Source organism: Perna viridis, chromosome 13 (genome assembly GCF_037379345.1).
Source record: "Perna viridis isolate PV_CMFRI_1.1 ecotype Kerala chromosome 13, ASM3737934v1, whole genome shotgun sequence".
NCBI lineage: Eukaryota > Metazoa > Mollusca > Bivalvia > Mytilida > Mytilidae > Perna > Perna viridis.
The window spans coordinates 18,089,784-18,114,572 of record NC_142457.1 but is presented as its reverse complement, the minus strand read 5'-3'; the positions used below and the strand labels follow the sequence as shown (position 1 = coordinate 18,114,572).

General features: G+C 31.9%; 1 protein-coding gene across 1 annotated transcript in view; it reads left to right on the top strand.

Moving 5' to 3' along the window:
- Positions 1 to 24,789, top strand: part of LOC148599813 (MAGUK p55 subfamily member 7-like) — a 36,622-nt gene that overhangs the window by 4,829 nt on the left and 7,004 nt on the right. The window contains exons 2-10 of the mRNA XM_088559162.1: positions 12,981 to 13,063; positions 15,203 to 15,321; positions 19,667 to 19,744; positions 20,284 to 20,364; positions 21,218 to 21,352; positions 22,960 to 23,041; positions 23,431 to 23,516; positions 23,930 to 24,004; positions 24,367 to 24,557. Of these exons, the coding sequence (XP_088415288.1) occupies positions 13,024 to 13,063; positions 15,203 to 15,321; positions 19,667 to 19,744; positions 20,284 to 20,364; positions 21,218 to 21,352; positions 22,960 to 23,041; positions 23,431 to 23,516; positions 23,930 to 24,004; positions 24,367 to 24,557 (887 nt within the window). The 5' untranslated portion in view covers positions 12,981 to 13,023. The remainder of the gene's footprint in view (positions 1 to 12,980; positions 13,064 to 15,202; positions 15,322 to 19,666; positions 19,745 to 20,283; positions 20,365 to 21,217; positions 21,353 to 22,959; positions 23,042 to 23,430; positions 23,517 to 23,929; positions 24,005 to 24,366; positions 24,558 to 24,789) is intronic.

The following is a 24,789-nucleotide window of genomic DNA, read 5'->3' as shown; positions in this document are numbered from 1 at the left end:
CGTCATTTTCGTAAACATTCAGATACCTTGCTTTAAAAAAAAAACTCACTACGACAGATTCGATCTGTATTTAATCATTGAATCCATTTTATTTGTACTAGACTGGTGTGGTCCTCAATCGCATTTGCCAAGTATACGAAAAAGAAGCTGTCATTATACCGATTTTAAGCTCCCGGTTTTACATGCACAAACTGGACATTGATGCTTTTTCTGCCAATAAGTATGCAGGACCCAGTTGATAACAAAGCAATTTACGCTCCCTTCGAGAGGGTATAATAAACTACTTGTATTATTACTGCTCTTGTAGCCTTCAATTCGAATATCTTTTCTTTGTCTAGTACAATTGATTGATGACAATAGCTTCAACATCTATGATGCTCTTGGTATTTTGAAAAAAATCTTTTTGTAATGCGATAAGAGAAAAAATTCTCTTCTTCATTAGGAAACATTGTAATGAAAATGCGAGGATCTTTCAGCAACTTGTGTATAGTTTTGCTTAAACTCTTCTTAGCAGCCGGAAAAGGGTATTTTTAATCTATAGATATTAATGAAAATCTAGTATTCTAGACGGATTTTCCTTATTTAGAAATGTACAATATGAAACGCAGTACTAATATAATCATAAAGTTGTGCCGTCAGTTTCAGTGTATTATTTCTACGGAATCGTCTGACCAAATTACGTTGAATTATCATAGTTTCTCCAGTTACAATCCCCAGGAGAATAATTTCCTTCATATGATATCAACTCGAAGATCGCAATATTGTTATTAAATGTGGCTGTAACAATGAAACAACAGTACAATGCAATCACGTTAAAATGCATTAAAACAATACAATATGAAAACAACGAATAGACATTGATCACCAATAAATGTATTGTAATTTGTCCAAAACTTCAAAGGTCTTTTGTTACCATCAAACCCTGTCCTATTCAATTAGAACATTTTGCTAATGATTAAATCAAGGTAATGATAAACTCATCTAATCGTGTTGTCCATAATTGAATTGGTGCTCCTGCAGTCCTTTTTACAGAAAAGCGTAAGTGTAAAGTTATTCGAAAGTTATGACGCAATAAAAGATCAAAGTATTGTGACTCCGTGACTTACGATTGATTTTACGCTTACGATTTTTGTAGTCACCAATACTAGAAGTCTACCGGATTTCAATTAAAAAAAATACATATTTATTGAAAGAAATCTTTTCAACCTAATAAAAATATGTGCCTAGACATATGTTGCTAACATTAGGTCATTGCTATAAAACTGCAGCGTATTGCATTTTGTGTTCGTTGATTTAATTTTATTTGTGCGCTGTTAGTTGCTTAGTTTTGTGACATACGTGATTTGAGTATCAAAGGGCTTTTAATTGAACTTTTTGCTGAAAATTCGACTTCGTGATTCGTGAACCTAAAAAAAATCTATAATTAGCACACTTAGACAACACTTGTTTAAAAATAGTTAGACGTCCTTTTATGTGCATTTCTGATCATTGTGTTTAGCAAAACAGAAAGACAAAAGCAACAACTTTTAGACATACAAATGTAAATGCATCTGATCTAATATTCAATGCTAGCGTCATAATATATTTCTCACATTGTACCCCCATTTTTTGCGAATTATTCTGGACAAACACACAGATTTTTTTTTTCAATGACCTTTGACCTTTACAAGATATCATAGTAATTTATTACATGAGAGAAAACTTGTATTTCTGACGATAATGTCATGTTTTGTTAACATTATTCGTTTTTTTTGGTTCTTTGTCGCATAGTTCCATAACTCATATTTCTTACAATGTATCATATCGATTGAACAGCTAATATTTTCATACCGACCAGTCTTTATCAGATCAGTTCCCAGACCAGATGAGCAGTTTTATAGCAATGACCTAATGTTAGCAACATATGTCTAGGCACCAATTACATGTTACCCTTTATGGTATAAAGAAAACAAATTACGTCAAAATGCATTATGTACCGTACGTTTCTAATAAAAGTGGTTAGTGAAGAGGTTAAAACTGAAGATATGATCACTGATACCGGAAGCAAGTAAAGCATTGCATGATGGTATCTATAAACTGCCTTCCAACAAAACTGACGAATCATGACAATATCCATAAATGTTAGGTTAAAGAGGACAAATTGTTGAGCGGAAATGCGCAATAAAATAATCCCAATTGAAATCTTTCGGAAAAAAGTATGCTGTATCGTATTCTCTCTTATTTTATTCAGGTTGCTCCCTGTAAATAGTCGCAATTCAGCCTTCATATTATTTTGTATCTTTGTCATTATAATTGAGCTTTCACACTATTTTAATACTTGGTTCATTTTCCATGTTTGAAGACTTTATACTACCAATTTAAAAAAAAATGCATTAAAAATTAACTACTAGTATGCAAACAATGCATTTAGCCATATTTTTGAAGAACTTAATTTTTTTTTGCAAAACCAAATGTACATATTCAAGAGCATACTACATTGTAACTACTAACAGTGTCGCGAAATGGTTGTTTGATATTCGTCATTCACATTCAACATGTCCTTTATCGTTCCTTCATTTATAACGCGCGGAAAATTTCATGAACGTTATTCTGATTCAAAAGTGGACATATGACGTAGTTTCCTTGTAACCACACCCTTTTTTGGTACTCTTGCTAGAATTTATTTGCTAAAAAAACACGGATTCCCATACTACCAGTCTAGCCATTCTCCCATATGCGGTGGAGATATAACATTTCTTTTTCTCTCAGATAGAAAGATACTTAGTGATTTAATGTTCATAAGTTAAATGTCAGTCTCTGTTAGAATCAGACAGTGGGAGAAACATGGTATGAAAATAAAACATCATTTTGAAAGCATATTTTGACGATTTGTACCATCAGATCAAGAAAGAAAGACAAGGTTTTCCATATCATTCGAGTAAATTAAGTGATAATATCATTGATACACACTGATAATGTACATTTCAATGGGCAGATAACTCTCTGGCAAAAACCTCATTTTTTTCTAAAATACTATTGAAAAATTCCTCCGCAAATCCAATGATACAGAGATCAAATAGTGGTATTATAAAACAGAGAACTCATATATGAGTGAAAACATATTGTTAGATGGGCGGGATTTTGACATGCATGTTTCTGCTTTTTCCCATATTACCTGAATCTTACAAAGACTCACTCATACGTAAATTCATGTTGATTAATGTTAACACACTGTCCATATAGAAACCAGATAGATCTTATATCATGGGTGGCACATGGTAAATATTGTGTCCCAATCAATGTGATGTTAAATTCATTATGACAGATTGATCATGGATTTAGAGGATGATTCTAAATATATGTTCAAAGTTCCAAAACAAGTCAACTTAATGGTAAGCAGATCAAATGTTTATTTCCCTATATTTTAGATATTTTAGTATTTTCTATGTAACTCATTTCAGTCTTTCATTTTCAGTAAATTACCAACCAATATTCATTTTATTATATTTTTTTTTAGAAAACTTGAGTTTATGATCTCAAATGGATGAAGGTTTTCTGGACACAAAATTTGGCACGTGCCACCTCTCGCCTGGGTATTCACGGACAATTTCATACAATTCTGTTTTCGGCCATATAATATATATTCTTATTATTCCATCGTATGATTGAGTTACAGCAAATTATTATTGTTCATCAAGTTACAGACCTCGGGAGAATAGTTTCAGAAAACATTATCAACAGGCTTACCACAACACTGTCATTAAATGTCTACAAAACAGTGATAAACCACTGAACTGTATATAGCTTTGATAGCCGCATAGATAGATAAAATGAATTCTAGAATACCATATTATACTTAACTTAGATGAGATTAGTTCTAACCTCTCACAAAACTGTCCTAGAACTGTCAGAAAACAATCCATGGCAGATGTAGAACAGTTCTATAGCCAGCTCTTCTGACAGTTCACGCAGTAGAACCGGCTCTACTTGTATAACTGTTCGTGCCACCACTGCTACATGTAGATTTGTCAGAACTGCTACCTGTAGCTGGATCTAGAACTATTCTATGAGGACGAATTTCATTTTATTTTGCAATGTTCACGTTATATAGAGTTACGTAGAAAATATATATAAAAAGTTTAACAAATCGAAAACGAAGGAAAATAAACCCACTACAGTACATCTCACACGTCCTTATCGACTATCCTACAGTTAACACGAACAGATATTTTAATTACTGTTCAAAATATATAGTTACAATTTTTATATTCATGCCCAAGTTTTGTAGTACAATATTGAAACCATAACTTAATTATTTTAATTGTATTTTAGATATCTCGTTCAGATGCTAATTTTATGTCTGATAAACATTTGAGAGCACAATATCTATGTCCACTTGGTGAAGCAAAACAGCCAACTGTTGTAAATTATAAATAATCCCAATTTTAATTACAATCTAAATTTTATTTATCATGTTACAGCATGATACTGCATAGGGACCGACAGTCTTTCACAATGATATAGATTGCATGTATGTGCACCAAGAGAAAATGATCATGCATCGTTAGTGCTTCCTCTCTTTTGACAGCATAACTGTTAAAACAGTTTCATGCTTTAGAATAGATTTGCTTTGACTAGATTGAAGTTCTATTAGATGTCTCTGACAAATAATACATTAATATGAATAATTGAACTGTCATTTCAAGATGAGAAAGTCAAGTTTAACTGAATGGAGGCATTAAGCATCACTATTTGTAACTAACAGGCATATTTGAGGAAGTATAGTCATAAAACATATATTTGTCATATATATAACTACACGCGATGTTAGAACAAAGGTATAAAGGTTAGGAAAATTAAGTTATTGTGTCAGATATAGTAGTTAAGTGGCAACTGACTGTCAAAATGCAAAACACTCATACATTTTATTGATCGATTCCTAAATGTCTCGAGGAAGACATCGACCAACTATTGATAAGTTATATTTTAGGAGCGAATTTATTAGTTAAAAAGACCATTAGGTTGAAAGTTTAGTCCTCATGTCTGATCCGTACCAAGACCGGTACTTGAACCGTAAATTAAGATATTGGCAATTACTCCAAACTATAAACAAATCGACTCCAAAGCACTAAAGTAAGATATGACATCACAAACAAGGACAATAAACTCAATTATTTCTAATTTGTCAGATAATTTGATTTGTTATCTGCACTACTGCACTGCTAATTCAAGGGGATAAAATAATCGGATGCATTGTGGGAAGAGGTATTGCTGATTAGTGGAATCAGAAATGCCATATAGAGATAACTTGTGAAGGAAAATTATAAACAAATTTTGACATGACAGAAATGTTGTCATTCATGGTTTTCTTGATCAGTAAGAATACATTCATTGTCCTTATGTACGACTGGGTTATTTGAAATTTTCTTTGAATCTGGAGTTATTAAGATCATATTCGTTTTCACAATTTGAAGTTTTATATAATGCTGTCCATGACGCAAATTTGTTTTTGGTATCCGCAAAACGTTCTCTTTTTACGTTTCAGTTTCATTCAGCCACTTTCGTTCGAACGCCTTTATCTAATTTCGTAAAATAATGATACAAATAGTGACAGAAAAAAAACGTACGGGAAGTTGATACCGGATAGCAACAAAAATCACCAAAAACGTATGCCCAAAACACGAAATTTGAAATAATCCACCCTTTCGGAGCCGTGGGAATTGCAACGACATTTGGGTGGACGGACAATGTGTTCCGATATTCCACCCATTCGTTGATTGGAGGTATTAAAATATAAACACATATATTAAAATATAAGAAAGATAAGTACATGTAATATACTAATATGTTATATATTTGTATTAATAATGGACGTAAATATAGATAGTAAGTAGGAGATAAAAATTATAGAGAATGCACTGTAGATTTCAAAATTAAGGGAGACAACTCTGTAAATGGCACTCAAATACAATAGAATCTACTGGATTTTCAATGTAGATTATCTCCTAAGAGGAGGCAGATTTGAAAGAATAATTACACATTCCATAGTATAGACCCATAAAACAACTTAGTTACAAAAATAAAAATATGTAGCCTTTTTTGGGGTGTATCACTTTTATCAGATTTTGCATGATTCTTACATAGACAGCTACTTAAAAGTAATACAAACATCACATAGTATTCTGTTGTAGGTTCGATACCGATTTTCCTATATATTCAGTTTTGAACAAAATAAGAATTCTCACTCCTCCGAAATATTAAATATTAAGTAGTAGTCTTTGTAAAAATCATGCAAATTTTGTAAAATGATACCCCTCAAAATAAACTACATATTATTATTTTTGTTATTAAGTTGCTTTATAGTTCTAATTGATGAAATGTATAATCATTCATACCAACCTGTCGGCTCTTAGGAGATTATCCACGTTAAATCTAGTGTATCTTAGTATCATTTACAGAGTTATCTCTCTCAATTCAACATTGCTTTTTATATCATCTTTATTTCCTAAGAGCCCATGTTGTTTGAAAAACTATTTGTTAATTTCTGTTTACTATAACATTTCAAACAAAATTTCAAAAACAAAATTATGCAGGCTTTCCAACCATGCATTACGTTTTATATATAATTTTTAGCTGGAGACCTACTTAAATGAAACTGTAATTAGTTGTTGCGTTGAACAAAATAATTTCCACGTATTTACAAATCTATAAATTATTTAACTTTTACACACCAAATGGTGTACCCACGAACAGCTATGATAATAATACATGAATATTATATATTTTGCATAACAAATGTATTCTTCAATATTTATAGCCGTTCAAAAGCGCCAAAACAAAACTTACACAAAAAGTCAAGCCCCGAAACAGCGTCTGTAGCGGTTAGTAAGAGACGGAACGAACGTCTGCACCTGCGTGGAGCTTGACAAAACATCATATCCAATTAAGAATTTATTAGAATTGGCAATAATAAAAATTTTGTCTATTGAAAAATAACATAAATTTTCCATGTGCAATATATTTATTGCGCAAAGTGCAATAAACAATTAATGTTATTCTTCAACAGACAAATTTTTAATTATTGCCAATTCTAATAAATTAATTTTAAAACATATTTTTATCTTTAAACATGAGAAAAGTAGCCCCGAATCCTGCAGATAAGTTCAGATATTGTTTATCACATTTCTCGATAGTGAAATAAAAGATTGGACTTTTTATGAGCAATTCGGTGGGTGTTTCTAGAAAAGCAGAGGACGCTTACCCTACTGGTGTACCTGGTCCATGCTCTCTATTTTTAGTGGAGTCCGAGTTGCTCATTTGCTTTTGTTACTTTGTATGTATTATTTTAGTTACTTTATGTTCTTTGTTGTGTATGTCGATTTTCCATGTCTGGTCTTGGTCCCTGGATTACATTCTTTTGATTACCTCTGTAACCTTGGATATATATAAATTTCTAACATAAATTTGACTATCTGAAGGATTTATTGTTGTTTAGAAAGTCGAAAAAAAAGCGTTTTTTTGCACGATTAAAAGTAAGGAGAGCCTATTCTTACATCACATTACATTGCGTGTGATAAATTAAATAATTGGAATCAAATTTATAACTGCAAATTAATTAGTTTACTGAATGGAGGAGTTTGACGTCATTCGGATGAAAGACGATGACATGATGAAATATGATCGACAGTTTTACTAGTAGACAATTGATAAAGAGATTGTAAACTTTATCTCAATCTATCAATGGGTATTGCATTATATGTCTGATGCAAATTTTAAATATCTTTATCAACTGCCCCGTAAAATACCTTAGGAAGACCAATAGGTAAATTTCATTCTTCTTGTAGGAGACTAAATTAATTAATTAATAGAATTAATGAAAACTATTACACTTGTTGTAAAAGTAATAAGAATAATGTTGTTTTGAAGACATGAAATAACAAAAAAATTATTGAATTGCTTTTGGATATAGCACTATAAGACATACCAGTCTTTGTTCTGATGTCTAGACTTAAATTCTTCTTGAGATGAATATTATATTAAAAAAAGTTGAATCAATATCCAATAAAACTGTATACATATGTACTAACATCAAGAACAATGTAATGTTGAACTAGAAAAAAATGGACGTAACTCATTTGGTGTATCCCCTGAAACCATATACGAAATATGAGACCCCATAAGTCATTCAGAAAAAAAAGAACAAGAGGTTCACGTGCAATAGCATCATGTTTTATCGAAATTGTGAAAGTTCATCAATTATTTTTTAGTGCTTTCAGAGGACTTGGGGGATATAGGGCACCAACTGCTGCTCTCTTCCTTTTCCTGCCTTTGGCAAACGTCTTTACTTTTCCCTGGTCTTCCCAAATCATCAGAAATTGCGATGTTAGATCCCTTCTCCCGGCTTTTTAGTCTTTTTATGTGGCTCTGGGGTTTCCGCTACAAGGCATGACGGTTCATATTAATGTTAATTTTCCTCAATGTATGCCCAATCCACTTCCACTTTCTTCCCATTATTGTCTGTGTGACAGACCCTTGCTTAATTCTATATGGATTACTCCTCATTTGAAATTTTGATATTTTCAAATATTCTATTTTATTTGTAATTTTGTCGTTCTCAAGAATAATTGTTGTTTTTAATTATGACCTGTATTAAAATTGGATATAATTTACTTACAAAATGAATAATTCGGAATTTTTTTTAAAAATTCTTTAACGGAAATAAGAATCGAATGACTTATCTTGTTCATGTCTTAGAAAAATGGGTATTTATTTTTGTCGGTATAACGCCGGACAAATCTGACCGATTTACACGATTTCATTTGAAAATATTAAATTCTAGTTTGTCTAAATTGAGTATATATCACATTGAAAGTGACGGCTTTTCTAAAATAATCAATTTGATTTGATGTAGATCATACATATTACTTGCTTTCTATCCGACACATTACACTAATAGCATTTTGTTTCGCAGCGAATTTCTCTTTATATATACAATTAATATGACGAATGGAACATTACTATTGACCCCGACCTCAGATTGTTAAAAGATTCAGAATAATTTGAACCCATCCAAATACAGACACTTTTGTTTAACATAACAGAGCACGATTATTACATGCATACAGATAATGAATGAATTATAACCCGCATTGTAGGAGGTACATAGAGATCATGATTTCCGTCCGTGCGTTCGTCTGTACACAAATGTATTGATACATATTTCTTTGCAACTAGTTAACACGTCCACTTGATATTTTGACAGAAACATTATGCAGGTATTCCGTACTGTGAGTATCGATTATACAAATGTTTAAAGTTTAAACTTTTAATCTCTTAGGTTGATTCTGTTAAACAACTCATATTACAATTCAGGTAGCAGTACATGAATGAATGAGAAACTATATGATCCGGTGAGAATCATCAATGGGCGGCATATCATTTTTTTCAATTCGGTCTTTTTTGTTTCAAATACATTCAATACATATTGAAAACAAATAAAACAATTGAAGTTTACCCTCTGGGCTCCTGAAGTATATGTGACATATATATTGTTTCACTGCTTATATAGGTAAAATTGCAAACTGCTTTCCTCATTTTTTTAATACTGCATTTCAATAAAAATGGACCCATCCATATTTCAAAAATGCACACTTTGCAAACACATTGATAGTTATTTTTGGAGTTTATGAGGTATAAATACCTGACTAATGCAATAAAATCTGTTTTTTAATGTGCTACACCTTCTACACATGTTGACTGATTCTTAGACAGAGAAGTACCTAAATGTCCGTAAGATTAAGAATTAAATAATAACAAACAATGCTAATGTCTTGTGTAAATACTAATAGTAGCATGCAAGCTTTAAGTCATGTCATAATTAGCAATCATCAATAACTTGCGTTATGGTGACGATGATTCATATATAAAGTCCGCTCGTCATTTTGTCCATCCGTCTGTATATTCCGTAATGATTATCACGACATCCGATGGGAGGATTAATTATAACTTTGGTTTATGGCTTTGAATAGATTGGGCATATGTTGTAAGCAATTTTTATTGCTCTCCGATATTGACTTCTTGTTGATGTATTGATTTCAAATTGGGTATGTGGGTTTAAATAGCTAGGACATATATTGTAAGAACGTTTGGTTCCTCTCCGATATATAGTTTCTTTCTTAACATGCATATCACGACAACGTGTCCAACTTTATGTTGACAATTATTTGTCAAGTCGTTGCTAAAGCTCATGCTGAAAATTCCTTCAGTGAACTTTCTTAAGTTAAAAAATCTGACAATCAACTCGCATTTTTAATCTTATGTAATGATTGTATGTGTTGAAATATGTAATATGCATTTTCAACATATCTTATTTCATGAGATGATTATGGTACCAATTAGGTTTTGACACATTGTATCAATGTCGAAATGTCATGTCTGAGAGAGAGTTGTACAAATTCATAGCATGTAGTCACGCAACAAATTTGATATTATGCATTAAAAGCCTTTCTTCATCCGGTCCTATTATTTGCAATATCATGCAACATTGAAATAAAGCTTTTAAGCCAATTAAAATCATCATATAAAATTTCCAATCATCTTGGTCATTACTGCAATTCGTGTATAATTTTACAACTTCAAGCGTATCAGATAATATAAGAACATTAGTCTTCAAATAAAACTAGACAGCCTAATTGCATAGGTACCAAAAGACAATATTTTCGATTAAAGGAAAAAGAAATTATTTTGTCATTGTTGTTACCAATGTTTAGTTTTAGACCTACCCATACATGTCCCAAATATATCGATACTCATTAAAGTCGAAAATAGTTTAATTTGATTTGGAACAACCTTTCTGATTGGTTGTGTTTCTTTAGCCACATCACGTTATTTTATATGATCTGGTTTGGGGTTGTGACGTCATTAATATTAATTGGTCCGAAGTCAACCATTTAAATAGTCCTGTATTAAATATCATTTTTAATAAAATATTTTCATACTATTTGAACGTGATCGATATAGTATATACATATGTATTAATTACAATGTATTAAGGTTTGGGTAAGTTTACACTTTAAGTACCATTCTGTAGAAGAATCAGGCAATGGGTGGCACATCATATTTCTCAATTTGGTCTTTTTTGCCTTAAATACATTCAACACATCTAGAAAACAGCTGAACAGCTATTTAAATTTAACCTGAAGCATCGGTAATGTAGATATTTTTTGACTGGTTATGTAAGGAAAAAGTTCGGGAAAATTTTCCCACCATTTTTCCATAGTGCATTTCAACTAGATTTGACCTATCAATGTTCTTAAAAAGGCAAACTTTTCAAACACTTTGACAGTAATTTCTTGAGGTTATGAGGTATAAATACCTGGATTATGCAATAAAATATATGTGTAGTTTTTCTTGATGTGCCACACCTTATACACATTTTGCCTGATTCTTAGACGGAGAAGTACTTAATTAGTTAATAAATAAGATACATTACTTACATAAATTAAAACTCGACTTCACTCAGTAAGTCAGACGTGGGAATAAGAAAAAAAAATAGGTCAGCTGAATCTAATTTGAATAATTGGAATAAATACCACTATCGATCACACTCTATCTGAACACCTTGGGGAGTAATAGGAACAATTAGGTTACTACTTCTTGTGATTACGGATAATAATGTTACAGTACAGTTACTAATAGGAACATAACATATCATCAATTCAAAGTACTAGGAGTTCACGCAGTGTATTTTTTATTTACGACCTGATATCAAATTCACACGTTTCAATTAAAAAAAATACGTGTGGATGATGATTACGATACCCCATATTAAGTTATGAAAATTTGCGTAATTTTTTTCTTCAGAAAATGTTCTGTGAGGTTACTCATGATGCATTATATAAACTCTGAATATCTATGTACTTACAAGAATGTAGAACTATACAAAAATGCAAGAAAATAAACGAAAGTTTGTTTTCCGCAGTGTTATTCAGTAAAACTCTATAAGAACCTCTTTTGAATTGAAAATTTTGTTACGTTTAGACAGGCGTGTGGTTCATACAGGTTCAACATGCATTAAACATGAAATTAATGTGTACGGATTATTTCTGGTGTAACAGGATTACTGCTACTATGAGTTCGATTTCTGTGTTTAAGAATCAGACAAAATGTATATAAAGTATGGCACACAAAGAAAAAGAATGCAGAGATTTTATTGCATTATTCAAATATTTATAACTGGTTACCTCCAGAAACAATCATAAAAGTGATTGTAAAGCTTGACATTTGATACTGATATGTCAAATTTAGTTAACATACACTTTGGAGAAATGGTTTAAAAAATGTTCCGCACTTTCCCCTTGATAACAAGTAAATCTCTTTACGTCACAGATGCTTCAGGATACATTCAGATAGCATTCCGTTTGTTAACTAGATATATTGAGTATACTTTAGGCAAAAAAGACCAAATTGAGAGAAAAAAGCCTGCCTGATTCTTACGAAGGACGGTACTTAAGTAACACTTGCGCTTATAATAATGCTAAATGTGATTTACGGGTAAATAAGCCTATATAGTTTTATGATTGATATTTTGTTTAAATTGCCAGAGTAAACAGAAATTAACATTCAGTTTTTCATATAACCAGTGTTCTTAGGAGATAACAATTATATAAAATTCACTGTAGATTTCAAAATTAGGGGGAAAAAACTCTGTAAATTACACTAAAATACATTAAAATCTATTGGATTTTCAATGTTGATTATCTCTTAAGAGCGGGCACATTGAAATAAATAATAACACATATCATATTATACATCCATAAAACAACTCAATTACAAACAAAATATGTAGCATTTGTGGGGATGTATCACATTTCTGTAGACTTTGCATGATTCTTACAAAGCCAGCTACTTACATGTAACATGTTAGAATGTATTCGATGTTCAGGAGTACTAGTACCATTGTTACTGAATATGAACATTATTAGTTGTATTTATTGTTCTAGGTTGCGGGCGTTAGTGTGTAGTATCCGATGGCAGAAGTTGCAGATGAATCTCCCACTGAAATCAAAACTTTCAAATGATCCAGGTAAGTTCTTTCTATATATACATATAACGTTTCTTGTCTTTAACCAAATCGGTCATAAATTACTCAAGTATCAAATAGACATTTCAGAGACATCAAAATTCCCGTGAATAATTAATAGTGAAAACAGAAAACAGTTTTGTCTATCTATCCGTCTATGTGTTACACTTTTGTATACACTAAAACCACACTAAATGTAAAAAAAACTTTCTAAGTATTTTGACATTAAATATTGTAATACATATTAACAGGAATTTATGATATAATAAACTTTGTGGATATAATGCCGTTTTCAAATTTGGGAGGGGGTGGGGGTGGTATCATACGTTTTTGAAGGCAAACACAAACCTTAATTCAATTCGCTTTGTAATAGACATATTGTAATGTTCTGTGAAGTTGTTGCAGTGCATTCGTAGATGATAAGATTTATATGTTTATGGTGTCTTTTCAATGATGTTGTTAGTTTGTTGTGAGTAAATTTCCAATGTTGTTTTGTTTTAAATAAAAATTACTAATAACTTTGAGCAAATTGAACAGCAAATAGCTATAAAAATCTTAATCAAGTTCTTCTTATAAATGAGTATACATCTCTTGAATGGTATAAACCTACCATTTACACAGTATACAAGCCCCCCCCCCCACCCCCATCCCCATTCTCTATTGGTCCGACTCAATTCCCCATTGTGAGTTCCCATCCCCATTGAATTTTTTTTTTATCAAATTTACGTTTTTAAATTCCTCGACAATGAAAATGTTATCTTAATTTAATTTTATACATTTAGCATATCAGAAAACACTTTAAAAACTAATTTCCCTATCCCCCATTCAGAATCCCCATTCCTACGCACTATCTAAATCCCCTACCTCCAAAGTACACTTTCCATTTTAAATAGAGAATTTACATTGCACTTCTTGTTATAATATTAAAACATGAGTTGAAATTTTATGTTTTTAATTTTTTTCTTTATTTCAGTTTTCAACCACGAAATGATAAAAATTAAATGAATTCTTAACTTGATAACTTACATATCGATTTTCTCATGCAAAAAGCCCATTATCCATACGAAATCCCCTATCGTTAAAGGGTCTGTAAGTCTCGTTCTAGTTTCATTTTCCTTACCGGAATTTCAGATGTAGAACGTATTGAAATCCGAGGACCGGTCTGCATTTTATTGTTTACTTCCGGGATTTCAAAACGTTGTTCTACAATGCAAAATCTTCTATTTTACTCTTTTCTTAACACTCTAATCATGTGGAAATAGATAATTGTCATTTTTCTTGGTATTTCACACGAAAATATGTTTTTCTTTTATATACTGAATCCAACGCTCTGAAAATGACAAATCTCTATGCATTTGAATGGTAGACTAGGACCCATTCCCGTGAAACCACGGAGTCACATGACGAGATTTACAAACCTTATTCCCATTTTCCATTATCTTATCCATCTATCATACCGGTATTAGTTTGCATTGTTATGGTATGATAAAAATTATAACGATTGTATATGGAATGGGAACTTTGCATGAGTTATTAAGTAACTGTCTTTGTAAGAATCATGCAAAATCTGAAAAAAATGTGATACATCCCCAAAAAGGCTACATATTTTTATTGTTGTAATTAAGTTGTTTTATGGGTCTATACTGTGAAATATGTAATTATTCATTCAAATCTGCCTGCTCTTAGGAGGTAATCAACATTGAAAATCCAATAGATTCTATTGCATTTGAGTGACATTTACAGAGTTATCTCCCTTAAGTTTGAAATCTACAGTGCATTATATATAATTTTTATTCTTTAAGAACACAGGTTATATGAAAAATTTAATGATAATTTCTGTTTGCTATGGTAATTCAATCAAAATATCAAAAATAAAAATATGTAGGCTTTTAATCCATGAATCAAATTTTGCATAATTCTTAGCTGTAGTGCTTCTTAATTTTTATTTGGTTTGACTCATTGATTTTAGTTAGATGTGAATATATCTTTTTGTCCAAAACTGCAGATCAAAATACAGAAATGACTAAAAATATAAAATATGTAGACATGTAGATATGTAGACAGTGTCTGAATTTCATATTGACTGATACTTAAAACTTCTCAGATACAAGTATAAGGTCTGAATTGATAATTTATTTATAGATGCTCAAGAAATAATACAATATCTTCCACAACTTCAAACTCAGTTTTGTAAGAGTCACCAGGATGCTGTCTTTTTGAGGACATTGTTCCGAGGACGAGATTTACAGGTTATGATGAAGGTTAGTTTGCCCTTTCATTATACTCTTACTCATAAGAGTGGGACTATGCTTCAATCACTTTGTGAGTTCGTCCGTCCGCTTTACGTTTCTGTAACATAATTCTTAGCTTATACTGGAAGAAATGCTAAGATAATTAATTAACTGCTTGTATTTATTTTGAAGAATTAATTTGGGTTGATCCAAAATGGTAGGATGGAATAGGGACCAAGCCTGGCTGTATTGCAATCATTTTTACAAATAGTTTTTATTCTACTGATGTAAAATCATTTCGATTTTGATAAAATTTCAAAGTTCACATTGTAGAACGATGAGGCTATGTTCATAAAATGGCAAGATATCTGTTCTGGTTGACCGTTTCATATGCAGTAATTTCACATCATGTATTTGAGTGATTTTGTGAGCCATTTTTTTGTGTGGAGGATTGGGTCCGTAGTGGCTCTAATTAATCACCATTAATCTGTTGTAAATGTTTAGTTTGAGTAAGAAGGTGAGCCTAAACGTGTCATGCGTTGTTCGTGTCGTTTTTGTTATGGTATTTTCATATCTTGTTGTGCTACCTGTTCTTTAGGAATTGTACTTTAGTTGTTTCCAACATTGTTTTTAATAAATTATACTGTTCGATTATATTGCTACTGTTTTCTTTTCTCTTAACACCATAAACCATATTATTGGATGTTTCTTACTTTGAAATACTGTGCCATTTTAAGACACGCACGATAAATCAGTTCTCTATCATTTTACCAGACAATTTTACGACTCTTTTGGATAAGGATGCTTAGACCGATTATTATCACTGGCGACCTGAAATAATTGGAACAGAAATGGAAACAGAATCTATTTACACCGTGGCTCTAGGTACAATAAGAACATGACAAAATAACAAATATGTTATTTCATGTAGGTGTTTGCATTGACAGTATATCTGTGATTTGTTTTTTCTAACCTTAAGATGCATATTATTGAACCGTTTTTCGTGAAATTAAGCTGTACTAAAATGTTTATGTGTTTTGTATTGCTCTATGCAGCTACAATATTTCAAAATTCGAAAAGTAGTGAAATCGGTATTGCAAATTAAGTAGCTGTCCTTCTAAGAATCATGCAAAATCTGAAAAATATGATACATCCCCAAAAAAGGCTGCATATTTTTATTTTTGTAATTAAGTTGTTTATGGGTCTATACTATGAAATCTGTAATTATTCATTCAAATCTTCCTGCTCTTAGGAGATAATCAACATTGAAAATACAATAGATTATATTGTATTTGAGTGTCATTAACAGATTTAGCTCCATTAATTTTGAAATCTACAGTGCATTATATATAATTTGTATTTCCTAAGAACACGGGTTAAATGACAAACTGAATGTTAATTTCTGTTTACTGTGGCAATTTAAACAAAATATCAATAATAAAAATAAGTAGACTTTTTATCCATAAATCACATTTTGCATGATTCTTAGCTGGAGTGCTACTTACGCACTAACATTGTGTTAACTAGGATTTTAAAAAAAAGTATGATTTTTATAACAATAAACTTGTAGTGTTTTCTCTAACTAGAATTTCTAGTAATAGTAATTTGTGGTTAGTTGGTGAGTATGCTCAATATACACTTCGGCGAGGTGGAGCTTGGGTAGAACAAAGTAATTTTTCTCGCGGAAGTGTTTATGGAGCATGCTCATCGACTAGCCCACCGTTAGCACAAAAGGGTCTATTCTCGTGTGCTTTAGCCTTTCATGTGTTATACTGTTCTTTCGAAAAAGGGAGAAATACTTAAACATTGCAGATCCGGTTTTGCAAGTTAGCTGTATCTTTCAAGGTTTAGAATGCAGTAAACTTTACAAGCGTTATAATTTTCTTTCGTGAGAAGGGAATTTTAAAACGTTTGCTTTATACCTAAATTTCAACATTGCAGATCAAATATGACAATTTTGAAAATTAACTGCGTCGTTGAAGTGTTATTTTACTTAGATAAAATATATCACAATTGTATCTGTGTTCACAAGAGCAACGTTCTGTAGTTCAAAGAGCGCGGTATATATAGCAATGACGTTTATGATAGAGTAATCAAGGGAACCAAGGATATAGAAGTAATCAAAAGAATGAAATCCACGGACAAAGACCAGACATGGAAAAGTGACATACACAACAAAGAACATAGAGTAACTAAAATCGTACATACAAAGTAACAAAAGCTAAAGAGCAACTTGGACTCCACTAAAAAACTGGGAGCATGGAACGAGTTCACCAGTAGGGTATGTATTGATTTTTAACACTGTAGCTTGCTCTATGATTACTGAAGATTTCGTTACAATGTCTAATTACTGCGGATAAACAATGCCTAAAAATACTACCAGGATAAACAACGTCCACTTCATTGATTTGTGTTCGTCTCATCAGCATCAGATTCTATTGACATTTATTGGTCAAAGTAAAAAAGAATTTTCTACCTAAATACAAACGTATATGAAATGGAATGCAAATTGTGTTGGCGTTTCAATTTTTATAGTGGAGTCGAGTTGCTTATGTGCTTTTGTTACTTGTATGTATGATTTTAAAAGAGTATCTTCTATCTACTGTTGTTAAAAAAACATTTTCATGACGTTTCAATCGAATGCATTTACTTGACATCTGTGCTAAGCCATTAAAATAAGTTAACTCGTTATAACAATATTCAACAATAATATTTTAATTGTAAAGTTTTGACTCTAATAAGAACGCGGTGATGTTTAAACTTAGGCATGGTCGTTGTCCGTCTTGTCCGTAACAGGTTTATTTCATCTTTTAAAAGACCGTTTTTTTTTAAGTTGTCAGAGATTATTTGACAGGATAATGCTAGTATCTCTACCTGCAGTTTGGTTGAGTCGTCTCTTTTTTTTATGGAAGTACCCATATAAGACTTAAATCATTAGGAACTTGGTAAGCGGTCATAGTACTCTTTGTTTTGTTTAACAAAGTTTAGGATTCAGTTGCAATCCCCCCCCCCAAAAAAAAAAATAAAAAAAATAAAAAAAATAATAATACAAAAATTTTTATTTCAATATTTCTCGTAAAGAATGTCGTTTGAAACTGTGTCATTGAAAAAATCGTAACTGAACCCAGTGGAGTATATATTACGAATCTTTATGATTTGTCACAATCGTCCACTATCAATGAAAGTAATGAACAGACAGATTTTATTGCCTAATTTTCTTCCAATATTCATTAGCGTCAAAATACAAGATTTATCGTTATTGTCGAGGGACAACTTTAGCGACACGATAGCAATGGTTTTGTATTCAGACAAATACAATAAATTACGTTGAAAGAACAATACGTCTAGACGGGCATTTTGTCGGCCTTTTTGAAGATGTTGTATTTGATACAGCCGTTATAGTGCCCCTCACCCCCCCTCACCCACACACATATATTTACGGAGAACGCATTCTTAGTTTTATTCACTGACAGTCTGTCTGTCTCGTCTCTATATCTGTCCATCACAGTTTTGTAAGCACCCCCAACACTTTCGGAAACTGCTGTATCAACGTAAATGAAACTATGTAGTTATCTAGAACTTGATATGATTATTACCACTAACTTATGATTAAGTAAGTTATGATCTTTTGAACTTTGGAATGGGGGACGTGCGTTTTTGAAGGCCTCAACAAACTTTAGTTATCGATTTAGCTGCCATCAGTCTTACAATCATGTTTCTCACATTTCATATGGTATTAGTGAAATTCAAGATAGGTATTGTTCTGTTGTATGGTATAAGCTTGAAACTCATATAAGAGAATAACTGTTAATTGACATGTTATAATAACTTCACCTTAAAAGTTACAATTATTGGATTTTTCATTGAACGCGCAATATTAAGCACAAATTTTATGATACTGAGGGTGTTATGGCAATATGTGAACCGGTTGATCCCCCCCCCCCAAAAAAAAAAAAAAAAAATTACATTAGCCGAGGCGCAACTGAACTCAATGGGAGCGACCAAAAGAACATTGCAATTTGACCAGAATTAACATGAACTAGTTGCTATTTTATATCTTTTGTATTTAGTTTACTAGCGTTCTTCGTGTTAAAGAAAAAAAACAATGTACCCCCCAGAGGTTTAACCTTTGTTTTAAGTAAACCCAGAGATTTTGTATGGTCACATGTTTAGATGTACGAATTGTCTATCTATCTTTTAATCATTCATTCTGGAGACAATGCAAGATACTTTTAAAAATATTGTCAAACAATTATTGACCTTGTGAAGTTATTCTGCAGAGGCCTTGCATAATTATCAATGTTGTTTAGAGTTGCACAGGGGACTTTCTAAATGATATAAATATTATGAATGTTAATATGTTTTTTTTTTTCAGTTATACCGAAGACTTTGTACAGTAACTGCACAGAGGTTGAAGCCTATAACTAAGGCCAGTGTAGCTCTTGCTGCTAATGTAAGTACCACGCAAATATAAGAACAAAATTTATATAGTCTGTGTGACTGCTTAAATGTCATATATGAATGCGTGTTTAACGTATCAAAGACTTTTTTAAAAGGTCGTTAACATTTTGTAGTTATAAACGAGTGGTCAATATTTGTCAGTGATTTTCGTATGTTAGTGACAGATTCAGAAATTTTAAAAATGGGGTTACAGAAACAATAGAGACTCGAGGCTATTATTGGCTAATTTTTGTCAAAACAGGAAAGGAAGATCCCCACTGCACCCCTAGATTCGTCGCAAAATGATATGTTTTAGCAACACTTCGAAGTCTTAGAGATAAAAAAGGCTACGATATGTGCAAAAATAACGGTCGCTCTGTGTGATCTAATGCAAGTTAAATAATTGTTACAAAATTCTACCGATGTTGGAATATAACAATACTCCTAATAAATTATTGTAAAATATCTGGTTATGTTTACTATTCATTATTCACTCATATAGAAATTCATATCAGAGTATAACTTTTAACTTATACAAATGTAAATTTTCAGACATATTGTGTTCTTCGACATTACAAAGAGATGGTGTTGGCAGAAGAATTGCTAGCGCTTCTTTCAAAACCTCATATGCAGGTATATTACCAGGAAACCAATTCTAATATAATGCAAGACAATAAATAAACACAAAAACCATCCCCTGAGAATTTAATGTGTATACATGTACTCTTACAATGAAAGAGTAATCAAAGGAACCAAGTTTCTGGCGGAATTCAGAAGAATGTGAAATGTGCACCAGTGTCAGCGTCCTCAGCTTTTCTAGAAACACCCGAGGGATTGCACATACGAAGTGAAGTTCTGGGTAGCCGTAAGATAATAGGAAAACTATGACATGTTGAATAAATCAGTTTTTATGGTGCAAATGGAGACACCGTGAGAGTTTGGAATTTCTACAACACACCATGTTAGACATAACTGAAGAAATATCTGGTTAAATCCCTGGCCTAGTTGCCCCATACGTCTGAGAATATGTTTAACTATGTTAGACAAATTTAATTAGAGTTACCGTGAAAGTTGACAATAGGCTCAGACATAAGTACATTGCATTTTTTTCTGGTGCAAGGTCAAATAAAATGACAAATAACTACAATTCAAAATGATCCACCCAGTCGACATATACTATATATGTACTAATATACAATGGAAGAGGTTGAAAAAACGGTCTTGCATTTTCCAGCAATAGCTTATCAGCATCTAGTAGTGTTAGTTTCGTTTCCTTTAAACTCCCAATATATTGTTAATGTTTAATTTCAATCAATTAATCAATTAACTACGAAATGTTAAACTCTCAGAAACTGTTTTCCAGATATTAATTCAATTGGTTTTGCTGTTAGTATATTTCTGAAGTAAAAACATAGGACGAATGTTTAAATTGTTTTAATAGCTTGTTAAAAATCATTATAAATTGATGCCTTCACTTTACAATTAGGCTTTATTATATTGCCACGACAATATTGCTCTGAAAGAGTACGAACCTGATATCTCCAGTCTGGTTAGTACTCCTGACAGAGAAGAAGAAGAAACAATCAAACTAGTTCAGCTAGTCAAAAGCAATGAACCACTGGTAAGTATAAATGTGAATTGAGATATTTGATGCATCTAAAGTGATAACCTTTGAAAATTAATAAATGGTGACAAATGCTTAAATTCAATTTAAAACTTATCTAAAAGGTAGAAGTCCTGACGTATTTCATGATTTATTTCTCAAATATGACTTGAGCAACACTTAAGACATTACGGAGTGATCAAAGGAAACACAATTCGAGAAGAAATATAAATAATAGATTCAAAGGATAAATTCAATACAGAAAAAACGGACCCACACACAAGAAAGATAATGACAAAACCAAAATAACACGTACAAAGACACAAATGTTAATGAGCAACCCGAACTCAATCGAACACTAGAAGCATGGATCTGCAAAGATCAGGAAATAACTAAAAGAACACGTACTAATAAACAAAAGTGAATGCGCAAACAGGGCTCCAGTGAACACCGGGAGCACGTACCAGCAAAGATAAAGGAAACACTAAAATAACGCGTACTAAGAAACAAAAGATAATGAGCAAACAGGGCTCCACTGAACACTGGAAGCATGGGATAATAGCACCGGTAGTGGTTTGATTCAATACTTTGTGTAAAAAAGAACTAAAAATAATGAAAACATATATACATTAATACTTTTAGGGGAGGAAAGATATCGACTAAGTAAAACAAAAATTATCTCGTTTAAGAATTATGGGACAATTCCTATACACGAATACGTAATTTTGCATCTTTAAAATGTATATGTTGCGCTAAAATTGAATGTGAACAACTAAATGGAAAAAACACCATTTGTTCTCTTCGTTGGAAACCAGTTTGATTTTAAAGGGACGCTTACTCTACCGTTGCACCTGGTCCATTCTTCCAGTTTTTAGTAGAGGGCGAGTTGTTCATTTACTTTGGTTACTTTGTATGTAATTTTTTTTATTTATTGTATGTTTTTGTTGTATTTGCCTGTTTTCAATGTCTGGTCTTTGTCCCTGGATTACATTCTTTTGATTTCCGTTAGAATCTTGGTTCTCTTGATTACTCTTTCATGGTTTGACTAATTGTAATTGTACAATGATAAAGAGGTAGATCTAAGATCATTGGAATGTTTGTCTTCAGTATTTTACATCAATTTCATGTATGCATCAAAATAACTTGGATTGATTTCATTATGCTTCAAATGAAAGCTTGACAGGCTTTGGTGAAATTGAATATGATATAAACATATAACTGATTTTAAGTGTTGTCCCTTACCCTAGGCCTACCTCCTTAAGGAATCTTATATTTACAATTTGTTATGGTTCCAAAATCTGTGGCATACGACAATTCTAAATACAAAAATGTCAATTTTATAAAATTGATTATTTCTGTATACTGTGCTCGTGTTTCAATGAGTAACTTCAGCAGCATCAGAACAAAATATTTAGGAAATTAAAGAATAAAAAAAGTTTTATATATATAGGAAGTACCCAAAATCAAAAATAAGAAGCCAAATCCTGTGAGATAGCGTCAAAAGTGCAGCATGTTTTGCTATATTTGGTAATTTGAATAAAACTTCTTTGTTTTAAGGGTTCCCAATCTTGTAAATAATATACGATTCATTGTTCTTTATTTCTTTGGGGACAATTTTGTTTCAGGGAATAACACTTCAACTAAACGACATAACCGGTGGTATAGAGATAGCCAGGATATTACACGGTGGTGCTGCTCACAGAAGTGGTAACTTGTTATACTCATGTAGCTAGTGCTATTGAAAAATCATTAAATATCCAATTATTGCACCCAAATGTTTAATGATTTGTATCTAATTTGGGTTATGCAATGCTATTGAAAAACTCACAAATATATACATATAATACATGCTAATAACACGATCTAAACAATTACTAAATGTTTAATACTACTAGTATTTAAATATCGTTTAAAAGAATGAGATACATTTTTTATGAAAAGACACTAAATCAAAAATCAAAAATCAAAAAACAAAAAATTAAAAAACAAATTTAAAGCGCCATAATCGAAGACATGAATCATATACGCATAAACATTTTGAAAAAAAAATAGTAACCACGACACATATAGTAAAATAGATCTTTTGACATTGACAGGCCTTATCAATGTTGGCGATGAAATAAAGGAAATCAATGGCATACAGTTCCAGGGAAAAGATCCTAAAGATATGACCCAAGTCCTTGTATGTTGTTCTATCTCCAAATATTCCAATTTTCTTAATATCAATTATTTTACGAGCATTAGCAAATTAAAGATGATGATTTAGCAGATAGAAAATTACTTCTGACTCACTGGTGAAATAATAAAAAAAGTATGACCGCTAGACATCGGAGATACATTCCAACTATTCTAACTATAAGTATGTCGATTGTGAATTGCAGACAATTCCTTGCCAACATAAATGTTTTCTTGATTTGAAAACAAACAATACTATTAAAGTTCTCCGGAAGATCAAACTATGATGCATTTGACTGATATGTTTTAAATTTCGGTTACTCTTTCGAAAGATTCCAGCATAAGCACAAGTGTCATTTTATATTTCATTTAATTTCACACATATTTACATCAAGTTCATTACTGTTTATATGTTTGTAGTCCGAACTACAGGGTCCAGTATCTTTAAAGCTAGGAACAAAGACCTGCGTTTTTAAAGACCAAAGAATTAGTAGTGTAAGTCTTCAAAACAATGCAGTCAATATATATTTTCAACTTTCGGTAAGACGACGCTCTATTTCCTAGTACTAATTCAGTTTTCAGAATGTTTATGGTATAAATGTGTTGGTCTTGCTTGTTTTGACACCCACCATGAAAGGATTTTACCTTCATTGAGGGTGTAAGAGTAATCCGATACGCACACCAACTACCTCGATAGAATATTGATGAAAAATAGGTTCATGTTTCTGTATGGTGTCGTACGTGTAGTAGAAGAGAAATTAACACAATTAGGGGAGAAACGTTTAATTATGTGTTTTATGCACTTGCTATTTTATATATATTTATAAACACCAGTTCTTTAAACCTCATCTTTACAGACTAAAGTTCGAGCCTTATTTGACTACAACCCGTTTGATGATCCTATGATACCATGTCCTCATGCCGGACTTGCTTTCAATAAAGGGGATATTCTGTACATCGTCTCTCAGGAAGATCCTCTGTGGTGGCAAGCGAAAAGAGCTGGGGAAACCAGAGCTGGTTTGATTCCAGCAAGATTGTTGCAGGAAAGGTTAATAGAAATGAACAATTGCTCGTGCTTTTCTACAAAGAAAAAAAAAACGGGAAACACTGAATAACTCGAAAGTCCCTATATGTCAGTTTTAATAAATTTTGAACTTTGATAAGTCGAACACCTGTCTTTAGGAGGTAGACGTAGAGTAAGGACATAACTCTTAAAATCAGTGATATGTTTGTACCATATTCAAGTTCACCAAAGCCTATCAAGCTTTCGTTTGAAACAG